Genomic DNA, 22,766 nt, shown 5'->3' with positions numbered 1-22,766 from the left:
TTCCTCTGTTTGAATACAGAAAGCAGTGTGGGGAAGCCTCACTAATGCCATGTTCCTCTGTTCTGATCCCACCTTCGTCTATTCAACCCCTAACTGGAAAGCTAAAAGTGGGAGAGCTTACTCATCTTTACAGTTACAGACTTTCTGAGTCAGCAAAGAGGATAAGGATGTCTGGGTAGCTACATTTTTTCCCCTCTTTATTTTCTTTAAGGTATTTTTAATTCCAAGTGTATCCAAGAACATCATAAAGCATTTAAGCTTATTTAAATGAGCAATTTATATGATTTCAAGTGTGACTTCCTGTCATTAAAAAGGTAGTTTGAAGACCCACATGCTGGTGAACTATTCTTGTGGCAGAAACCACAAAAAATGACGAATCGAAAAAGGCAAAACCTTAAAGTTCCATCTCTATTGTCTTTTGATTAATTTAAGAACAAAAAAACAGTCATTTTCTAGGACTTGTATCACCAGAGCAATGGAAGTTCATTAGAAAATAGCCACCGAGTTATGGGCAAGACCATTGGTGCAGATCAAGCCCATGCCCATTAACCATCACTCATCTGTTTCCATTGTTTCCCACTAGCTTACAGCCCCTCACAACCCCAACCCTACATTACCAGTCCAACAAAAATGGCGACCAATGTGAGAGCTATCCAGCCGTACAGTTTTTAGCCAGATGGAGCTCAGACGGGGAAAATGAAGACATACATGGATCTTTTTGTCTGCAAGTGGATGCACAAGAGTGGGGTGGAGCTCTGCAAATCGTACAAATCTGCACATCACATCCACACATTTTTTCAAATGGCATTTTTTGTCTGCTTCAGATTCCCTACATGTTGAATAAATACTCGGGAAGGCTGTTTTAATTTGAATTTTCTTTATATATGCCCTCCGTCATCAGAAAAATGCCACAAGAACATGTTAAAAAAAACAATTTTCTTTGGAGTGGACCTTCAACTCAAGGAAGACCAAAAAAAAAAAGGACCACCAAAACAGTATCCTTGAAACATGACAAAAGGACTGAAAACCCTGCTTCCGCCATAGAAAATCTTGGACTTAAATGCATTTGGGACTAATTATCCAAAGCAGAGACAGCTGGCTGATTGGAAACTTCAACCTGGTGGTGCTCTGGCAGGAAACAAAACTCAACAAAAAGCATATCAAAGCACAAAAACAAAGACAGCTAAACCATAACATCACTAATTTTAACACCTTCTTTTAGAACCATAATGAAATTCCAAGAAAGCTGGATAAAATCAATACCCTAATTTTGTTCACACTAAGTTCTTTTCTCACAATAGGACATATTCTTCCTGGACAATGGGGATCATCTAGTGACTTCTCCATTTAAGCTCATGAACTAAATCACCTCTCTTATCTCCCTCAGGGCAAAAATACACTGCTGCTGCAATTGATTATCAAATGCAGAGATGAAGACCTTTAGATAACAGCCTTTATCTTGACTAGTGATGGATATGGTCAAACTATGAGAGTATAAAGAAAAAGTGCTGTTTAAGCCTGAAGGTAGACTAGTCAGTGTGTTGCCAGACAGCCTTCTGCAGCGCCAATCACTCAGTCTACATTTATTGTACTTTCATGATGAGAGCAGTCTACCTGTGGGGTTTTCTGTTAGAAAGGCTTTGGGAAGTTTAAAGGGCCACTTTGCAGAAAAGCCTGTGGTAAATGAGTGTCTTTGTGACTGTTGTAATTTGGTTTATACATTATATTGTATCTTTTTCAAACCCATGCAGTATTACCCTCTAAATGACATAAAAAAACAATTTAAGACAAATTTTTGTGCATTTGTTTTTCATAAATTTACCAGAAGGCACCAGTGCTTGGTTTGCAAGAATTTAATCATCAGATGCATCTATCCAAACACCTCTAGCTGCTCAGGCTCCACAATGTTATGCTTTATGCTCTGTTTCCACCCCTAGCTGCCACTGATGGGCATAAACCTGTTATGATCAAGATAGCACAGTGAGCTGCTGTGGGTTGTATAATGGCAGTACCTCTTGAATCAAGCACTGGGTGGGTAGTTTTCCTGTTGATTCAGGTGCCACACTGGTCAATCTGTATTTAGAGAGCTGAAATCCCTCTCTGATGTCTGTGCCTATGTGGGGACTGACTGTGTGTTTGTCTAAGACTGATTTGACAACACAGTTGCCACTGGATTTTCCATTTGTTCACACTCCAGTAATATGTCAAGAAGCAGGATAAAGCAGCTTCTGAAAGACAGAGTGACAGATTATTTTTCATTTCAGCTCATAAACTGTGACTACAGTATATCCAACAATCTCACTCTGCTTATCAGTGAGGTTGCAGGTATAAAAGCATCAAAGAATTGTCCTTCTTGTTCAGTTACTTTCAATTCTTAAAAGAAATTCTATAAGTGTCTCAATATAGTCAACATTTTCCATCCTTAGACACAATGTGTTCTGTGTAACCCTTGTGCTATCCTAGGCACTCTAACATTGGGAGTTGGGTCATGTAGACCCACAAGACAGTGTGGATACAATATTATGCATTATTATTGTGGTGTGTGGGAACTACTGTCAGTGTAAATCCATATTCCAAGTAAAGACTCCTGGATTTTATCTATTAAAGCAGCTTTCTTGTATTTTGAAATTGATAGCTCTTCTTGGGTTTCCTCACTGACTTTTTTCTGCAAAAAGAAACTTTCCAAAGACATTTGTTTTTTGTTAATCGTGCTAGCTTGGGGGTTTCAATTTAGTGGTCGGTGCAGCCACTTTAAAAAAGGAGCAGATGGCCAAGCAGCATGACATGCATCAAGAATGAGTCGGATTTGGTGAAGAATCCAGTAGTTTACCAAAATAAAATTTCCTTAAGAATAAGATTGTAAAGGAAACAGATAAAAATGTCTTTTTTTTTCTTTGCGAGCTGGTACCAATTGTCCCACAGACTGGTACCGGTCCATGGCCTTGGGGTTGGGGACCACTGAGTTATTATATGTAGAGGAATATGTTGTGCCAAAGTGGCTTCACTCTTAAATGATTGGAAGCAGCCACTGAGCACTGGAACTCCTAATGCCTGAATCTACTTCAGCGGCACAGATTCAGCATGAAACTGGCTAAATGAGTCTGTCTATCCCCCAATTAACTCTGGGATGATTAATTTTGTTTTGCCTGTGATCTTTCAGTGGAGAGGGGGAAATCTTACCCCATATGTAAACGGTGAAGGAACATTACACCCAGAGATTGATGGTTTTTATAATGCAATAGATCACCTGACTGAATATGTGAGCTATAGCGGAACTATAGCGTTGAAGATATATATTTTTTCTTTTTCTTCCCCCATTCAAAATCCCAATGCATACCATAATATTATGCAGCACACAATAGGGAATGGTTTAAAACTAGCAGGATTAAAGATATGACGTGAGGCAGTAAGCATTGCTGCCGTTGGAGCTACTATCCTGCACGCCTCCAACAACGACGAGACGACATACAAATGGCTCCCCGAGGTGTAAACAGAGCTAGTGTGAAGACAGGCTGTCTCCAGATCAGCTATCACATCCTGAGTTCCCTTCCAGCAAACACTGGAAGCAGGACTTGGCACACGGACAAGCAGAAAAAAAAAAGTTTTACGCTCTTAAACTGACAACCCCAATCAGCGTTTTTTTGACTGAATTCAGAACTAGGAAGATAGAGGTGAGCTGGTCATGAAGGCTGTGTGTTTTATGGCGTGTGTGGTGTGCAGCATGTAGGGGTTAGAGGCCAGGGGACAGTCCAGGCCCCTGTAGAGCACTGATAAGAGCTTGTTTACCTTCCTGTGGATGGTCAGACCTCAATCTACAGTCCCGGAAACGCCAGGACAATAGGTGTGTGTGTGTATGCGTGTGTGTATGTGGAGTCAAGAGAGAAACTTGAGCCCAGCCTTGAAGCTCTCCGTTCCCTCTTTGGCCAAGTCTAGCAGGACTTCTGACTCTCCCTCCCTCCCCCATCCCCACTACTCAGTCACCCGACCCTGGTCACAAATAGTTGACTCTGTCCCAAAGGACCCTGGGAGACAGCTGGTCTTGACGCTGTCTTGAGACTTTTCCTTGAAATGTAGCAACTACACATTTCCTAAAATATTTAAGTACAAAGTAAGTTATTAATAATACTCAGTTTTTTTCCATTGGGTAATTTGTTGGGTTTGCTAATGAAAATGCTAAGGACCTATATTTTACATTATGAAACCTGTTGACATAGTTCCTACAAATGAGCAAAAATACACTCACCAGACGAAATGCTGCTGCTCCAAAACTACAGACACACAGAGTATGTGACGCATATTGAAGAACTCACTGAACGCAAGTTTTTAGACAAATATTTAGTCCACTGTGTTCACACTGGACATGCAGGGAGGGGCTTCTTCTTTTTTTTTTTTCTTCTGTCTACTTGCGCATGTCTGCCAGCCTACAGTTGGAAGAGGCTTGCTGCCAAATTTCAAAGTTGTGCAAATCTAGCAAATTTTGCTCCAGGCTTTTTCTTTCACAGCTCCATTCCAATATATGAAAGATTTGGTGTCATGTACTGTAGATCCAGCCAGGCACAAACCACAATTATTAATTTCTCCTCCTTGATCAATTTTCAAATTGTTGGCACCTCTGTGTTTTAAAGGGACGCCATCTGTCACTACCAAACTGAGTCCTTAATTATTCAGTTTGACCTGGTGTAACTTTTAATATCTGTTTAATGGCCACGCATTTTGAACACAAAGCCTAAAAAAGGTTGTAGAAACTTGTGTAGCTATGCGTGTATGTGAGAGATTTAAAAAATCAGAAATCCGGATTTACGGGTGTTTACATAGACTTTTTTATTGAAAGTGACCGCTAAAACGTGCTTAACTCAAAGAATACATATGCAGCCGTGAAACCTAAGCAGCATGAACAAAAAATGTTTTTGCAAACTATTTAGATTATAAACACCAAGATTGAATCAACTATATTTATTTTGCCCTTGTTAAGCTTTAAGCTAACAAAAATTGCTTTTTAAAACAATGCAAAAGAAAGATACTCAGTATTATTCATGTTTTGTCAAAAGTACACCTCAAGAATTTAAATGATCTTTTTTTGTTTAATTATTTATTTATTTATTTTTATTTGATTATTCCAAAGGTTTGATTTTTGGACTGGTATATTTGCAATGTCTACACATGACAAAGTCATCTTTAATCTAGACAGCTAAACAATTTGATTTGATTAAGTACTCGTCTAACGGCCATATTCATACAGTCAATCAGTACCCTATATCATAATTTAATCTCTTGAGGGTTTTACTGATTATTTTTTTACCATTCTCTTGGTAAATTCTATACCAACTCAGTGGCCCTGTAGCAGAGTGTCTGCTCTGAAACTGATGGGGTGAAATCCATGGTTGGGTCATGCCAAAGACTTAAAAATGGGACCCAAAGTCTCCCTGCTGTACACTCAGCATTAATGGGTTGAATTGGAGGGTTAAACCACCAAAAGGTTCCTGAATACAGGTGTATCGACACTCCCCCAGGGAATGGGTCAAATGTAGTTTTCACAAAGCCTGGTGTGTAGCAGCTAATGGTTTTTCTTAGCTAAACTAAAAGCTTCTAAATGTGTCAAAATTATATTGTTAATGCAAAGATTTATTATCTGCACAACAAATCTGTGTTTTAGTAATAAAAAATGTATTTAACTGTTTCCTTGCGCGAATGAAATCAGCCGCAAAATATCAGAATTTTAAGGAATTTTGTTTTCACAAAAGGATTTAGTAAGAACTTAAACATAAATAATTCTTTTAATAAATTATATTACAAAGTAGTTATTACCACATGACCTAAGATAATTTTTTATACTCTTCGGTTTAATTTATCCATGGTTTTGTTTATAATGTGTGTGTGTCATCCCATTTTTGTAGGGACAAGCTGCTTTTTATCTTTGCTAGAACACTTTTGGAAAAGTCATCTTACATCTTGATGGATTCTTTCCTAGATAAAGGCCAACGGAAATAAAAACTCTTGTTTTATTCTACTCTGGCAGGGTGTTGGCTGAAGCATCCCTTAAGCTTCTAAGTAAGTCTTATATAAGGCTGTTAGCACTAAGTGGGGTTTAGACAACTGGATAAATGATAAATTTAAAAAACATATCTCACATTTGTTAAGATATTATGATGGTACCCAGATTTTTTATTGCAAAGTGTTTATGTCAGTTAAATTTAAGCTGGTCTTGTCATGAGACATTGGTGCCTCTACTATATTTTGGACTTTAATGAACAGTAAACTAGTTTAGCGTTTTTAAGAGGAAATGTCTGAAACTGTTTAATGGGAAAAATTTCAACTTAAGCCAATAGCCCCATCCATCATCCATTTTCTAAACCAGCTATTTCCCTTTCGGGGTCACGGGGTTGCCAGATCCTGTCCTGGCTACTGTCGGGCGACGGCAGAGTACACCCTGGAAAGGTCACCAGTCTGTCGCAGGGCCACATAATGACTCCCACAAAAACACATGCACACCAAGGAACAATTTAGAGTAACCAATTAATCTATGAAGCATATTACTGGACTATGGGAGGAAGCGGGAGTTCCCGGAGTAAACCCTCACATGCATGGGGAGAACATGCAAACTCCTAACAGAAAGGTCCCAGATGGGATTTGAACCGGGACCTGCTAACTGTGAGGCCAGGATTTACAGTTCATTTAAAGCCCCTAATGATGTTGGTCCCTCCCAGGTTATTCTGAATTATTACCTTTTTTCGTTAAATGTGGAAACACTTGCATTATTAGTTTTCAAAATGATGTATTAGTACATCTATCAGTCCTTGTCAAACTAAGAAACAAAAAGAAACAAAAAAAGCATTACAACTTAAGTCTTTTTTCCAAATTTTGGGGAAAATTTGAGGCTAGGTGCCTTGCCCAAGGACACAGTAATTATCAAGCTTGTGAGTTGAACCCCCAGAGCAATCTATTGTTAGCCCCTGATCTACAGCCACCCAAGCTGAACTAAACAACACATTTTGAGGATGGTTATTACCGAGACTATCCGACTTCCTATAAAAAGGCCACAGCTTTCATCCTAGTGCCAGTGGAAGAATTTAACACTGGAGTAGACGGATGTTTGTCATTTGGTGAACCAATCATCTGTCTCCTCCTGCAACACCTTGAGGTCAGGAAGGCAGAAAGAGGACAGCTTCAGTAATGGAGCCAGATGGAATTGTTTTTGCTTCACGTTATTTATTGCGTCATGCTGCCTGGGACAAATCCATCAGGTGGCAGATAATTCATTTCTGCTGGAAATGTGCTGTCACCAGCATTGTTTTTCTGGCAAACTGATCATTAGTCATTTTTATTGCATGCTTATTGATTGTCATTTTAAGTAGTTTGACTTGTTTTCATTAAGATGTTTTTTCTTCTTCTGGCTATTACAGTACTTTTTAGTTTCCCAAATAATGAAGGCAACATATGGGGTCAACTGTTATGTCATCAACTAAACCTATTTGCTGTCCTCCTTTAGGCTTTGAATGCATGCCTACAGACTTAACATCTAAATGGAAATTACTGACATCCATAAACATGTCTTCTCATGAAATGGGAAATGAAGGGGACTGATATCCGTAGATAAGGCGACAGGGGATGGAATGACGCTTCTCTACCTCATTTACCAGCAAACCGCTTAGTGAGGCCATTGGCATTTCCGGGGTCAAGGGGCCAAAATGAATGTTGGTCATATTCCACGGTGACTTGTAAAAAGTAGGCGCACGTTTATGTGCACACAAATCCAAACACATGCACATTCTGAAGAAGTCATTGTGATTCATGCCAGGACCTCTTGGGCAACGGTTATTGGCTGTTGGCTATGTCACAGCAGAACGAGTGAGAAATAACTTAACAGATGAGGATACTGAGCAGCAGACATTAACACAAGGGGCCAAAATAACAGGAAGTCAGCCTTGACCTTTGGGGGTGGGAGGGGGGAGAGGCATAGAGAGTAAAGGAGAACACACTTTTGTCGATTGAAGCTTAAAGAGCTTAAAGAGGAAAGCAGCCTCCTTTTGTAATAAGTGGGGAAAAATCCAATGTAAAAAAAATATCTTACTAAAGAGAGAAATATAAGACATAGAAGAAAGGTACACTACTTTATAGAAGAAATCTCTTTATCCATCAAATCTGTTTTCCTCTTCATTGCATCCATGTTTTTAAATATTTTATCCCTGCCTCCTCCACGGATGACATTGCCTTTCATTAGTGCTTTTTCTAAATAAGCGGCATCCGCTTTGTGTTGCTGGGTTTGGAAACTCTTAATAACTCTTCCCTCAGGTTAACACCATATCTCTCCTTTTGGATTTATGTGGTGGCTCTCTGGGTAAACAGAGCAATTCCCTTGTAATGATTGCCACCACAGATCAGTTTCAACCATGACCTGAAACTTGTGTATGTATTCAACATGTTTGATTTTCATGGACTTTGTGGTTATGTGTTTTATTTGTCGTCACCCCATGGGATGAACGGGACCGGCTGCCAGGTGACAGTCAGGTGACAGTGCCACACACTTTTTTAAACTAGACACGGGTGCGCTGTGAAGGGGGATCGAGCAATGCACAGCTGGGAGCCGACCAGGAGCGTGGAGGAGTAAGCGATCACGTATTGAGAATCGTCCAATACGAGTATCAGCAGCAGCCTTGTTAACGGGTGAAACGCGCTTCAGCGAATGAGACGGAGTGGCCTCCAACCAAATGCGTGAGATTGTAGGACATTATCTTTTCCTCCACAGTGTTTTCTTTTTTTTTTTGTTAGCAAGACTGCGGGACTCGGGTTTGAACTGGGGGTTTTGTACATGTTGTGGACTTTGGGGATATCGGGTTGTTTATATTTTGAGTGTTGGGCGTAGTGTTAAATCAATGTAAAGTTCGCCATTGGTAAATACGAAGAATATTAGGTTTACACAAACAAGTGGTTATGTTTATAGTATTTATTATTATTATGCAGATTAACTTAATATTTAATGCCCCAGCTGTAGAACGGTGTTGTGACGTTCCCCTCACACAATGCCTTCTAAATGAGCTGCCTCTTTAAAATGTGGGGATTCAACACCAGTTTTTCTCGCAGAAATTAAAACTTGCATCAGGGCCATATCGCTTGTAGTTCTCTAAATATTATTCTTTGTTCATATGTGTTACATTGAACACACTTGAATGATGGGGACATAAAGGACCTACTCTGATGAAAATTATATTTTTTGGACATGTTTTCTCTCTGCCAACGGTCCTGCCCACAAGATGACACAGGTTTTTTGATTTGGGCTAGGAAGGCCATATGCATAATTAAAAGGCCACTGGTAACAGTTTTAAAACAGTTTCATAGATAATCAGAATGGGTCTATAAGAAAAAATAATGCTAACTAAGATATGAAATCCATATCTCCCTTCTAAGACTCTTTCAGTAACGTAATCAGGGTAGGAGTCCAGGAAAAACGAGTCACCTTTCTGGCAAGGGCCTGCAGATCCACTATACAAAAACCTATTCTCATTCTCGTCAAACAAATGCATCAAACACCTGCAAACGACAAGAGTAGGTGCACAAATTCTGATAGATTAAAACCGTAATTTTACTAGAGCTTGAGGTGACCCAAACACCCAACTACTCGATAAATTTAATCAACTCGTGTCTCACTTGTTCCTGTTTTAATGTTATGTTGTGCACCAGCATTGCTTTGCATATCTTTGGGATTTCATTTTATAACGGCTCACTTCTTGAGTATAACAGTTGATAATGTTAAGAAATCTATCTTCAAGTTACTATTGGTCGGGACTGTCGGGGCAAGTCATCTACTGTTATTGACCATGTGGTAAAAGCTTGACGCATCTGCAAAGAGTGCTAGTAAAGAATAATTATTTAGGAAATCTGAACCACTACTAAATAAATGTAATGCATACTAGCAGAAGGACAGTTGTTTAGGCAATAAATCTTTAGGAAAACCTGTTACCGGTATGTCAGATTTGAATGATGCTATTTATCCAAGAGATGTTAAGGATGTGGGGGCATGTTCCCATGAAATAAGTCCTCTTTGTTGTTGTTCACTCCTGTTTCATATTAGTAAATATTAGTTTGAAGAAATTATATATTGAAATTAAGGCATTTATTAGTTGAATAACTGTAACTCAACTAGAAATCAGTCATACTTTATTATGCAAATAAATGCCTATTTTTAACCAACATGGTTTTGTTGGACACTTTTTGAATCAACCTGGGTGTGCCTATCATCCCAGTGTGCAAAGACACTCAAGTCAACAACATTGGAAAGTTATTTCCTCACCTCTCCTCCCAAATCTCTAGAGATATGGAACTACCACTTGTTGCAGAAGGTGATCTTGATATGTTGCTTTCATGGCAGATTTTAGCCATTGAGGGAGACGCTGCCCTGCATGGTAACACTACCTCATCAAAAGATTTTACTCTCTGAGTGCTGCTGTCATATTTGCATTCTTAGACAATACCTGCTCAAACTCTCAGGTGTTGATAATCAGGTGTTTGATTGGCAGATTACTGACAGCACCGGATGATTCAAACAAAAGTCAAAATTAACATTTAGTGCTGAGAAATATAATTCAGTTATTTTTAATCGCTTGTTTCATCTTCTGATCTTTCTACTCAGACTTTCTATTGAGTTATATTAGACATCCATCTATCCATAATTTTTGTCTAACCTGCTCAATCCCTCTTAGGGTGATGGGGTTGCTGGGTCCTAGTCACTGCAGAGAGGATGACAGTTTGTCCCAGGGCCACATACACTCACATTTACACCTAAGGAATTATTTGGATTTAGCAATTAAGCATGTTTTTGGACATGTTTGCCAAAGTGCTTAGAGAAAACCAGACATGTACGAGGAGAACATGCAAACTCCACTTAGAAAGGACCCAGCTGGGATTCAAACCAAAACCTCTGCTGACAACTACACCACCATACAGCTCATCTCTATTGGACATTTACTTACACAAATGACATAAGGGTTCTTTCTGTGAAACTTTTTCTTTTTAAACAAAAACTTTTTTCTAAACACATCTTTGTGCCAAGATCTTTTTTTCTTTTTTTCCACTTTCATAACCTGAAATAGTGTTTGGAGTAATTTTTATGCTTAAGTTGCTACATCAGTGTGGATGCAGGTGTCTACATCATTATACTTTTCCCAACCAACAAAGAAAAAAATATCTCCATCTGGTGATTCTGTAGAAGGTGTTTGTGCATATTCATTGGGTAAATAATTTCTGGCTCTGTTGCCTAATTAAAAAAACAAAAACTGGATATCCTAATTTATAAACCAGATAATACAAGGGGCAACATTCAGAGTGTGTAGGAAAAATTAAAGCTGACTAGAATAATACTTTTCCTCATACTGCACATACCAATATTGTCTTCAAAAATACACAGACTTATTAAATATTATTTTACATCTATACTTTTATTGCATGCCCTTTTCTAAGACTCAGTAGAGAGGAAAGAAATCTAAAACTGATTATGCTATTAGGTAAAAAAGAAAGGATTTGATAAAGTATGCAGCCTCTATGTATTAAAGAACAGCAGCTTTAGAACAGAAATCGAGCTGTAATGTGGTAATTTATCTTTTTACTGACTTGCTGCTTTAAAACCATCTGAAAATCAAAAGTTTATATTAGAAGGACTAAATTATTAAAGAACTTACCAGATCTATTATTTGGTATAACTGTGTTATTTTCCTTCCTTTAGTTGTGGAAGATGATTTATTTTCAGTTTAGTTTTATTATTTGAGAAAACAAAAACTATCTTAATACATGGGAGAAATGCATATTTTGTCATCTATAGAGAATGTTCAAAACCAATCTTTTCTGTATTCAGTCTGTATTGTTCCTTGGCTTACTGAGATTAATTAGATATTAACGACAGAGGAGGTTTGTCAATGGACGAAGTTCAACTTTTAAATCAAACAATTTCCTATATATATTGTAAAGTGAAATTTTCAAGTGAAATTAAAGCTGCAAGCAGGAGTGTATGACTTGTCTCCGCTCTCATTGGGCCCTTTTGACTCGCCCTAACTAGCTATGGGCGGCTGCTACAAGCTCCTCACTTTCCCCTTCCGCCTTTTTCATGTGACTAATTCATAAAAAATATTTTTTTTCTTCTTCAAGATGGTGGCTTTTCTGTTAGTTTTATCTCCATAGCAACCATCATAGTTTTTGGTTGCTTGGGGGTTACAAACAGGTCGATAGGAGGTGATATACTGAAATATCTAGGAGGTGTTAGTACCAAAGGTGTTTTTCTGTTTTTTTATTCAAGGTGGCAACCTCTCCCTAAGGTCAAAGGTCAACACAACCTTGTTTTTTTGTAGACTTAAGCTTGTGGTATGTGTGTAAAGTTTTGTGAAGTTCAATAATATTTTTTTATCTTGTATTGTGCGAATATGTGAAAATTGACCAATTTTACACTTTATCACAAAATGGTCCTGTGGCCATCCAATAATAATCTGGATATCCTCAACAGGTGTTTTGGTTTCCTTTGTGGATTTTGAAGTATATTTTTTGAGGCCTATTAGGGATTTTGGTCCCATTCTTTTTTTTGTGTGGAGAGTTTCACCTACTGTGATGTCATCATTTTTTGGAGGTGTGGGGTCATTAACTATGGCAAAAGTTCACCAGGCACTAGGTGTGTGCACATTTTGAGTTTTTGAATATGGGGTGTGGACGAAACTTTTTTGTTAAAGGAAGAAATATTGCAAAAACAGTACAGTCGTTATAGTCCAAGATTGCTGCGGGACATAATTAGTTGAACGTAAAATGTTCAGATGAGAACTTACAAAGATATCCCACACAAACAAGGATTTAATTAAGTTTTAAACAGTTTTTTTTTTCAACCATGCACTGATGGTAGTGTTTGTTTCTTTATGATAAGAAGACGTTTGTTAGCGAATCTTTTGTTCCAAGTCACGTCAGAGTTAGAGTTTTTGCTGATTCCCATACTCACTCAAATCCTCCACAATGGAACCCACCCACACTTCGCCCAGGTCAAACACCAAGCATTTATAACCCATCTCACCCATGACCAGCCTTGGCTTGATTAATTCGCTCTCCAGAGCCATGGATCCCCAGGTTAAACAGCAGCCTCATTGCAGAAAGCCGAGTGAGCGGGCTTGATGGATGACTGCAGCTCTGCGTCCTGACACGTCTGATAAACGTGGAGCGGGGGATCTGTTTTTAAACAATGTAGTCCTACCCACACATTTAACATCCATACTCTGAAAGCAGGGAGAAGCTTTCACAATGATTAATAGCAAATTTAGCCCTCTGCAGACAGAGGATCTGTGATATTGCGGGGTTTATCTATCTGTTATGTGATAGCTTTCTGGCTTTCGCACACAGAGGTTTTAATTCACTGGCTGTTTGTGTCAAAATATGACAGGATTATTACAGATTGACTCAGAAGCTTCCATTACTTGGCACATGACACACAGCACTAGGGAATACTGAAACTTCTGTATTTGTTTCGGAGGAGTGAAACGATTCATTATAACTAGATTAGAGGCCTGACATTGCTTAACCATTTGCACTTGATGCCTTTCAGCCTCGACTCCGACATGTGAACCGAAGAATGAGGACAGGGAGTCGATGTATGTGAGGGAGATGCTAATTGGCTGTTGGACCAGTTTTGTCAAAGAGGAGGTCGAGGTCCACATCCTGAACCTGCACTATGACGCGGTAAGTGTGTTCCTGCTTTTCCTCAATCCGAGTGACTAAAAGTAAATCTAAAAAACAGGACAACTCAAGCTTTTTACAGGAAGATGAGGTATATCTTTCTGAAAAAAAAAGTGTTGTTTTTTTTTAACCACAAAAATTGACACAGATTTGACTAAAGACTGGCATTAATTCAATTCAATTCAATTTTATTTGTATAGCCCAAAATCACAACAACAGTCGTCTCGATGGGCTTCGAAGTAAAACATGAAATCAAAAGGATCACGAATACAAAGAGTTCAATAGAAAAATACTAAAATGAACTAACAAACTGACTAAGCTATACTGGCATCCCTGCCCTTAGACCCCCCTTCGCGGTAAGGAAAAACTCCCAAAAAAACCGGATTCCGGAAAAAACGAAGAAACCTCAGGGGTGCCCACATGAAGGAGGGATCCTCCCCCAGGACGGACAGGCGATTTACCAGAAATCTTAGAGAAGAATTAACTTATCTAAATCTACAACTACATATATAAAAGTCCAGCAGACGAGCTTCATCCAGCCGTGGTTATCGGGACAGTCAAAGGCGCGAGTCGAGCCGGAGACAGGAACCACAGCCAGGTGTAGGAGCAGGAGCAGAGACGAGGTACTCGGTCAGGTACAGAGCAGAGACGAGCCAGAGATGAGCCAGAGGCAGGATCCACAGCCAGGTGTAGGAGCAGGAGCAAAGGCGAGGTAAACGGTCAGGAACTGGAGCACGGATGAGCCAACTGGAGTCTGGAAGCACTCCCACTCCCCAGGAGGGGAGAGGAAAAGAGGGACAATACATGAATCGCACTGCACCAAACAGAGGCATGGAGAACTAAATGATAAATTATGATCAAGAATAGAGGAGAGGAAGGGTAGAAGTAAAAAAGGAAAGAGGACAGAACCCCAGTGTACCATAGTTACCCCAGCTTCAACTTCTAGCAGCCTTTTAAAAGAAATAGTTATTATTAAGTTTAATTTAAACAAACTCACATTAAGTTAAATAATCTCTGAATACTAACTAGTCTGACAATAAGCCTGTCCAAAGAGGAATGTTTTCAGTCTAGCTTTGAATGTAGAAACTGAGTCGGCCTCTCTTATATGAGCTGGGAGTTTATTCCATAAGACAGGGGCTTGGTGGCTAAACGCTCTACCTCCAACCGTACTTTTACCAATTCTAGGAACCACAAGCAGTCCTGCATTTTGCGAGCGAAGTGTTCTGATTGGTTGGTAAGGGACTATGAGGTCCTTAATATAGGACGGGGCCATTCCATGTAAGGCCTTATAGGTTAACAGGAAGATCTTGAACTTAATTCTAGAATCAACTGGGAGCCAATGGAGCAAAACTAACACAGGAGTGATGTGATCTCTTCTGCTGGTTCCAGCTAACAATCTAGCAGCTGCGTTCTGAACAAGCTGGAGACTTCTTAAGGAACTCTTAGGACACGCTGCTAACAAGGAGTTACAGTAATCCAGCCTCGACGTAACAAATGCATGGATGAGTTTTTCAGCATCACTCTTAGAAAGTATATTTCTGATCTTAGCAATATTCCGCAGGTGAAAAAAGGCAGTTCTACACGCCTGAGATATATGAGCCTTAAATGATAAATCCTGGTCAAGTAAAACCCCAAGGTTTCTAACTTAACTAACATTACTTCCGTATGTTATCCAAAATTCATTAAGTTTTGGAGTTGACAGGACAATAAATCCAGCAGCCTGTCTCATGTTCCCCTTGCATTTCACACTTTTCTGGCATGTTTCACGCACATGAGAACCATTTGGAGCGTAACGCTGCATTTCATAACTTTGTATTTTGCAAGACACCCTCTGGTACAGTCGAAAAAATAGAAAAACCCCTGCTTTTAGCTAAAAAACAAACAAACAAAAAAACTCAGAAATGTGCAGCAAACTGCATGAACATACAATCCTCTTCAAGCATGAAGATTTGCTCAGTGTAGACTGTTCATCTAAATAAATGTAGTCACAAAATAAAGACTGTTGTGCAAAATCTACTTTAAGTAAGAAGCAAAAAAAAAATTACTCATGCTGCATATTTGATGGACTCATGAAATAACACTAAAGAAAATAGATAGGATAATCACATACTTGGCCTCACCGCCTCTGCACCAGCACACATTTGAGCCGACTCACCCACGCGGTTTTTCGCACCATCATTTTTTTCTGCAAAACAGAACTTTAAAACTTCCCTCACAAGCTGTGTAATTGCCTCCAAAGCCTTACTTAAAAATACTGCATTCATTAATGGTAAAAAAACAAACAAAAAACAAACAAAAAAAAAAGTCCAAATGTCCAAAGTGCAGAAGAGGAACTTCTTTCAAATGTTTTGGGTCAAGTCTTACATGGGGTGAACTTATAGCTTTGAGGAACCATCAGTGCTGCCTTAAAACAATAACCTATCCAGACAATATATAGGGTATATAGTGTTCATTCTTAGTAGACTTCAACTGTGAAATAAACCAAAGATTAAGAAATCACATTATATGATTTGTAAAGAATTTATTAGTATAATGGTGTAGATACGTATTTAGCTCCTCCAAAAGAGCAAGAAATGTGTCCCTTGCAGACCTGTTACTTCAGTCGGACTGCTACCTCCATCACAGACAGTAGTGGTGAAGTCTGATAGTTTCTTGCTTGAATGTTAAAAAAAAAAAAGGTTTGTATATCGTTGCCTTTTGAGTTTTTGGAAAGAAAAAAAACATATTTAAAATGCTTAAAAAATACAAATGCTTTGATGTCAGACTGGGGAGTCACTACTAGTTTTCAAAAGGAAAAGAAAATATTTCTCTCTCTCTCTCTCTCTCTATATATATATATTTCCATGCATCAAGAAATTAACGATAACCAATATAAATTAAGGTCCTGCCACAGTGTATTGTGACTCACTGTCACATTGTCATGACTTTGCAGGAGTCAGACCGAGCAATTGTTGAGTTATTCCTGGTTATTAGACTAACCTGTGCATTTCCTAATGTACGTCAAGATGTCAAGTGCTAGCAGCTGCGTGTCATTACGAGACTGTCAGCTCTCCTTTGTATGTATAGAGGCGCATTTCAATTAATGATCTGCTGGGAGAGTAAGTCTTGTGGAAAAAAAAGAAAGAAAAAGCCTTGCCAAGATGGCAAACTCCACACAAAAAGTTGGGCAGCATCCACTAAAAAAGGCGGATGTTCTCAATGCCCTAATAAGACATTAGTGTGCATCAGTCTTGTCGATGGGGCAAGGTGGAGAACCGTTCATGTGGTAGATAGACTATCTGAATCTGTCAGAATACATCTTTTCTGTTTTAAGGTTAGCCCAATAGTTTGTGCAAGCCAATCCTGGTTCTGAAATAAGTGCTGTGTTCCCACTTTAAATCACGAACAAGCACTCCCACCCAGTCTCTATTTCCAGTTTTTATCAGGGAGATAACTGGCTGAGATATTTAACAGACACCAGAAATGGCGGAAAGCGGGTTTCTCAACATACCAGTTTTTTTTTCAGGCTTCCACAAATGACAGGTCTGCAAAATTGGCATTTTTTTGTTTTTGTATTTTTACAAAAACTCCTTTCTCAGCTAAACAAACACACAAGTGCAGATAGTGGACCAGGTCATTTTGGGTTTCAAACTTTTCTTCGGAGAATGACGCTAAAAAGGGAACTTCAAGAAAACTTTTAATCTATATGCTGGTATTGTTGCACCAAGCTCATTTTTCACAGCCCACCATTGTCGGTCAGCTCACATTATTCATTTCTTTATCAGATTGCTCTCTTTGTTTGCTGCTTCTGTTTGTATTTTATGTTCTACTTCCATATAGGTTTTGTTAAGCTGTTGCTTTTTTCATTGATTATATCTTTTTTTCCCCCCACAACTCAATTGATTAGGTCCTTTTTTTTTATAAAAAAGAGAAGCAGATATATTCAATGTGGTTTTAATATCAGATGTTGGATTGCTTCCCACCAGTTTTTTCACCCTTCTGATATGTTTCTGTTTTTTACCTTATCCGAAAAAGCTCCAGGCAATTTATTTCCTACTTTTTACTGAAATACAGAATTCATAAAGGTGGTATCTTCTCTGTTTAGTGAATTCTTCTCTAGTTTTTCCACAGAAAGGCTTAATACAGGTCTGAACTTCACAGATTTCTGCTTGACACGAGCTTAGTTTTTTAGTGCCAAAGATTGTGCAAACAGATTGTTGCTTTTGCACCAGACTGTGGCACAAACATCAATGTTGCTCAATTCCTCAAGATTTTTTTAATTGACCCAAAAATAGGGGGTAGTAAAAAAAAAAGAGATTTAAACTGTTAGAGAAAAAAATGTCTCCTCTTTATTTTATTTCTTTTTGCTGGGGTTATGAGGGTTAAAATTAGAAATTGAGGGTTGATCGGGGAAAAAAAGAAACCCGTTTGTTTTTTCAGTGATTCCATTTATTGCAGGGTTAGGTAGAGGTCTTTCTTCATTTTGTGTGTGCTGCAGTGGACAGAGTGCGGAGTTGGCATTATTGTTTTCTTTTGGGTCCAAGAGAGGATTTTCTTTATCGTATCAATAGATAAAGCAAATATATACTTTAGCCGTATCTGTCCTTTAAGGAGGGAAAAAAGAAAATTTGAGTACATTTTTCAGCCAGCAAGTAGGTTTACTTTTGCGTCAACCTTCCAGTGCCCTCAAAAGCTTATCCTATATTCCTTTAGTTTTTTACTGATTTACAACTTCCCGCTGACGTTTTGACTCTCACAGCTTGAACCACACAGTGGATTAAAGCGGGAGCATCAAGGGGGCCGCACAGACCAGGGGAATTCATTGGGAGGGGCTGCTTGTGCGGGACCCGTTGATGTCACACGCCGGTGAAGGCAAAGCCAGGGTCTTGGCACCAGGCCGAGACTAGAACAGCGGAGCCAATTCAACTTAAGGGGGACAACCGAAAGAATAACTGGAAACTGCATCAGCAAAGGCCCTTTAGAAAAAAAAAAAGTGATTCAGAAAGAAAAAGGAGTCTGAAAAGGAAAACAATTGTATCTTGAAAGCGCAGGAACAAAAAGTAGCAAAGGTGAGGGAATGGGGTCGGAGTTCAAATATGAGAGAATGAAAGTCACAGTAGGAGACTTTGAAACAATGGAACTGATTAGAAAGGAGTATTTAGGGTGAACATCATGGAGGTGTCTCTGTGTGATGCACAATGAACACTGCAGGAAATGCCATTCATTCACTTGCTGCAAAGAACTTCAACAGGATTAAGGTAAAAACCTAAGACCTTGGCAGATGCCAGATTCCTTCAGGTATTAGAATTTTTTTTCTTGCATTTCCAACTTTGTCTTTCTTTCTGTTTTCAGCACAATCTGTCTTCTCTTTTATAATAAATATTCTCCCCAGAAAACGAAAACCAAGCATCTTATCAAGATTTCATTACCTGGGGCTCTCTGTCACACTCATACTATATCACATACATTATAAATGTATAGGGTGCATGAGAAATGCATACTTAGATATGCAGTATATAATGGTCATCTCCACCTGTGCTGTAGGCAAAATGTATAATACTGTTGGTAATATCACCATGTTTTTTCCAGAGCGGCTTATTTTTTATTCTGCAGGATTATTTAGCATTCTTTGCTGCAATTCTAGTTTGGTTTTCAAAGCATCCTGATTAATTAATGTGGAATCGGATCTATCTTTTGATTAATGAATAAACCCAAAAAGAATGTGCAATTGGGATTGTTGAAGAATACAGCTTTAGAAATTGTATTTCCTCAAGTTTCTTATTAAGGTTTGGTTTTATGCTTTGATGAAAAAGGCTACGGCAAACATATGTCACTTTAACAAGTGACTCAGACATCATTCATTCTATAACAAACACCAAGATCTTCTCAGACTTGCCCTTCTTTAAATCTTTTCTTTCAACAAAGAGCGGGAGCGAATTTATGAGGTGCAGTCATTATACAGGACTGGCATTACAAAAGACGTTGTTAGGCCTGCTGTACACCTCAGTGTCATAACGCAGCTTTCTGCTGGGTGTGAAAACCTCTTTTTCAAATGCATCTCTGTTTGGTGCATAGGCAATTTGTCTGTGGTCTCCTTAGACCTAATTTGCACTGTGCGCGCCTGAAAATCTCCATCACTCAGACTTGAACTCATAACAATTCTCTTGGATCCCATTTTGGTGATATCTGAGGGGTAAAGTAGATAGATTTAATTTTACGGATATAAAATTTTTCCCAGCATGCTCATTGTCTCCCAACAGGCTTGGAATGAAGACCATCTACCTCCAGATAAGCCTGCACGTTCAAAATAAAATGTTTGTTGTTAAAGGGGGGATCACATATGTATAAATGCAGATGTTTTGCATTCAAGATGGTTTGCCTTCTCTAGAAGCCTTAACTTCTATATATATATATATAAAAAAAAACTACAGGTATGGTGTTTTTAATAAAATGTCCTTGCTTTTACTATTTGGAAACAAAATTTAGAACAGAGTTTTAATGTTTTACACATTAGGTTGGGAAAAATATGTCTAACAAATGCTTAGATCTATTATTATATATGTAAAAGCTTGAATCACAGTTCTGGCCTTAACCCCATATTTTAATCAGAGATAAATAAGCCAAAGTGGAAGCAGAAAAAAGTTTTAAAAAGCTAATTCGGACTTTAAGTTGAAGACACTGATCCTAAAAGGTATTATCAATTTTCTTTTTCAGAAATAAACAAAAAACAAAGTCTCTTGAATAAGAGGCAGAACATCTCTAAAAAACTAAGTTCTGATGAACTTTTAGAAAAAAAGATTTCTGACATGAAGCTATCCTGGATGAATAAGAGTCCTTGCAGAAAACCCAAAAAGGTTTTGCTAAACATGGTAGGAATCGGGACAACACTTTTATTTCTTCTAGTAAAATATACTATACCCCTTGGCCTTATCCACAACATTTACCCTGTGGCTAGAAAATGAAAAGATAGGACTTGGGACTAATCTCTACAGTTACTCTGGGTGAATCTCAGTTCCATGCCTTGGTCCTATTCTTAAGGAGTCAGGCTAATAAAGGTAAGAAGGGAGACAGCACATAGGAATTATATTAACTCCCAAAGCTGCTCCTCATGTTCCTTTTTTTGGGTTCTTTCATTGCAGGTCGGCTGTGACTTTTCCCGAGTCATTTTGTTTCATTATTTTGCGTTTGGTGTCGGAGCGTCTTTTGCCATTTGTCTTCACATTAGTTTTTTTTATTAAAATCTTTGTATCCTCTGGCCCTCTCTGAGTCTCCCTGTTCCTGGGTTTATCTTTTCTGGCTATCCGTAACAATTGCACGCACCATGACGTCCCCTTGAGGTGAGCGCATAAGCCTTAAGGTTGCTGCAGCCCCTGTACGACCCTCCACAGGTCCGGACAACCCCAAAACATGCAGCGCCCGTACAGGTCAGCCTCCCATATGGATGCATGTGCCTAAAGCCTTACTTGGAGTTTACGTTGGTACCAGTGTCCCTGCTTGAAACAAAGAGATGGACCCAAAACAAGACTGTAACAATGAAAATAAAAAAATACTAAATACTAAAGTGCTCCTGATAAAAATAAAAATATTTTTCCCACAGATTTTTGTAGAATGTTCTGTTTTGGACTAAAATCATGAATCAAAACCAATAAATGCACTTAGGTTATGGTAAGAAGTGTATCTACTGTAGGGAATTACACATGAACTGCATGTAAATATATCATGAAGCATCCTGCAAGTACAGAGAGAATGCAACAGCTGCAATGCTTCACTGATCTTCGTGTCAGGGCATTTCTTTGCTAGAGAGTTTTGTGTCGGTATATCTCATATACAGAAGCCATGTTGTTATGTGTCAATGGTTCTTTTTGCAAGAATGCAGAGAAAGGGAATTAAAATTCAAAATAGGATTGGAGTTATTTATAAACTTGGTGCTAAAATTATAGTTCCTTCCAGGATAATGTCAGCTTGCTACCTTCTCATCTTACTGAATGACAATTTTGTTAAAAAATATATACCCGATCTCTGAAGGGCATATATCTGCTGCAATCATTTTTTTATGCTATCTTGATATTTGTTCTTTTACCATAGACAACAAAGCTTCTGTGTAACCAAAGAAATGGACATAGACAGCTGAGCTGCTCCCACACAGACGAGTGAACATTTATATCAGCAGATTGCTTTGTCCTCCTAATCAGTCCCAACGGTTCACCAAGAGGGGAACATCATATCTCAGCTTTGTCTGCAACTCTGATAAAAGTTAGCTGACTCAAGCAAGGCTTTGATCAAACATAGAAAAAAAAGATGGATTCTTTTGGAAAAGCGTTTTAAACTGTAACTAAGGTTGTTTCTCTTATTTTGCTTTCTTTCTCAGGTTGATAAAATGTTCTCCTTGAATCTGACTTATGCAAGATCGATGATTCTGATCCTGACATCTTCCAAAAGGACCTATGGTGTGAGCAACAGTAACCCAGGCGTTAAGATTTACGTGAGTACTGTCCCAACCTTCTTTTACATGTACTTCGCCGTTCTCAAGATCAATGTGATTCTGACATGCAGAAAAGTGGCTTTTCATATTTTTATATTGGTTTTGCACCAATATGAAACACTTTATGTTGGTAATGTGGAAGGCTGCTTTACGTCACATCAGAATCTACTGGAATTACGTTTACCTGGGTCATGAGAGTTATGGTAGTCAAAAGAAAATCCACACAGAAGATGGAGCTCCAATGTTAAAGGGTTAAAGTGTGAGGTTCATGAAAGTGCTTTGAGTCCTTAAAAGTGTTTGACCTTTGATGCAATGTTGGAAAAAGTCACATATTGGAATTAGTGCTTAGAGTTGAAAAAAAAAAACCTGTTCACAACTAGAAATTCTTAGCTAATTATAGACTGGAAGAACATAATATGTCTCATAGCATAGTTTTTCTTTCTTAGTGGATGTCCCCCCTTTTTTTTAGCACTTTTTGAAAGGTTGCTTAGAGCTTAAACCATATATTTTATGTGAATAAGTAACCAAATGAATTCTACATTTACATTTAGCAATAGTTGTAGTATTGGGCTTTAAAAGCATGAAAAATGACTCCAAAAATGCTTGACAAAAA

General features: G+C 38.5%; 1 protein-coding gene across 2 annotated transcripts in view; it reads left to right on the top strand.

The window, feature by feature from the left end:
- eng (endoglin) overlaps nucleotides 1–22,766 on the top strand; it is a 52,682-nt gene that overhangs the window by 9,241 nt on the left and 20,675 nt on the right. For both annotated transcript variants that reach the window (XM_023961175.2, XM_078956327.1), the window contains exons 3-4: nucleotides 13,562–13,695; nucleotides 22,040–22,153. In XM_023961175.2, coding sequence (XP_023816943.1) covers nucleotides 13,562–13,695; nucleotides 22,040–22,153 — 248 coding nt within the window. The remainder of the gene's footprint in view (nucleotides 1–13,561; nucleotides 13,696–22,039; nucleotides 22,154–22,766) is intronic.

Source organism: Oryzias latipes, chromosome 12 (assembly GCF_053564925.1).
Source record: "Oryzias latipes strain Hd-rR chromosome 12, Olatipes_Hd-rR_3.1".
Lineage (NCBI taxonomy): Eukaryota > Metazoa > Chordata > Actinopteri > Beloniformes > Adrianichthyidae > Oryzias > Oryzias latipes.
This window is presented reverse-complemented; position numbering and strand designations above follow the sequence as displayed.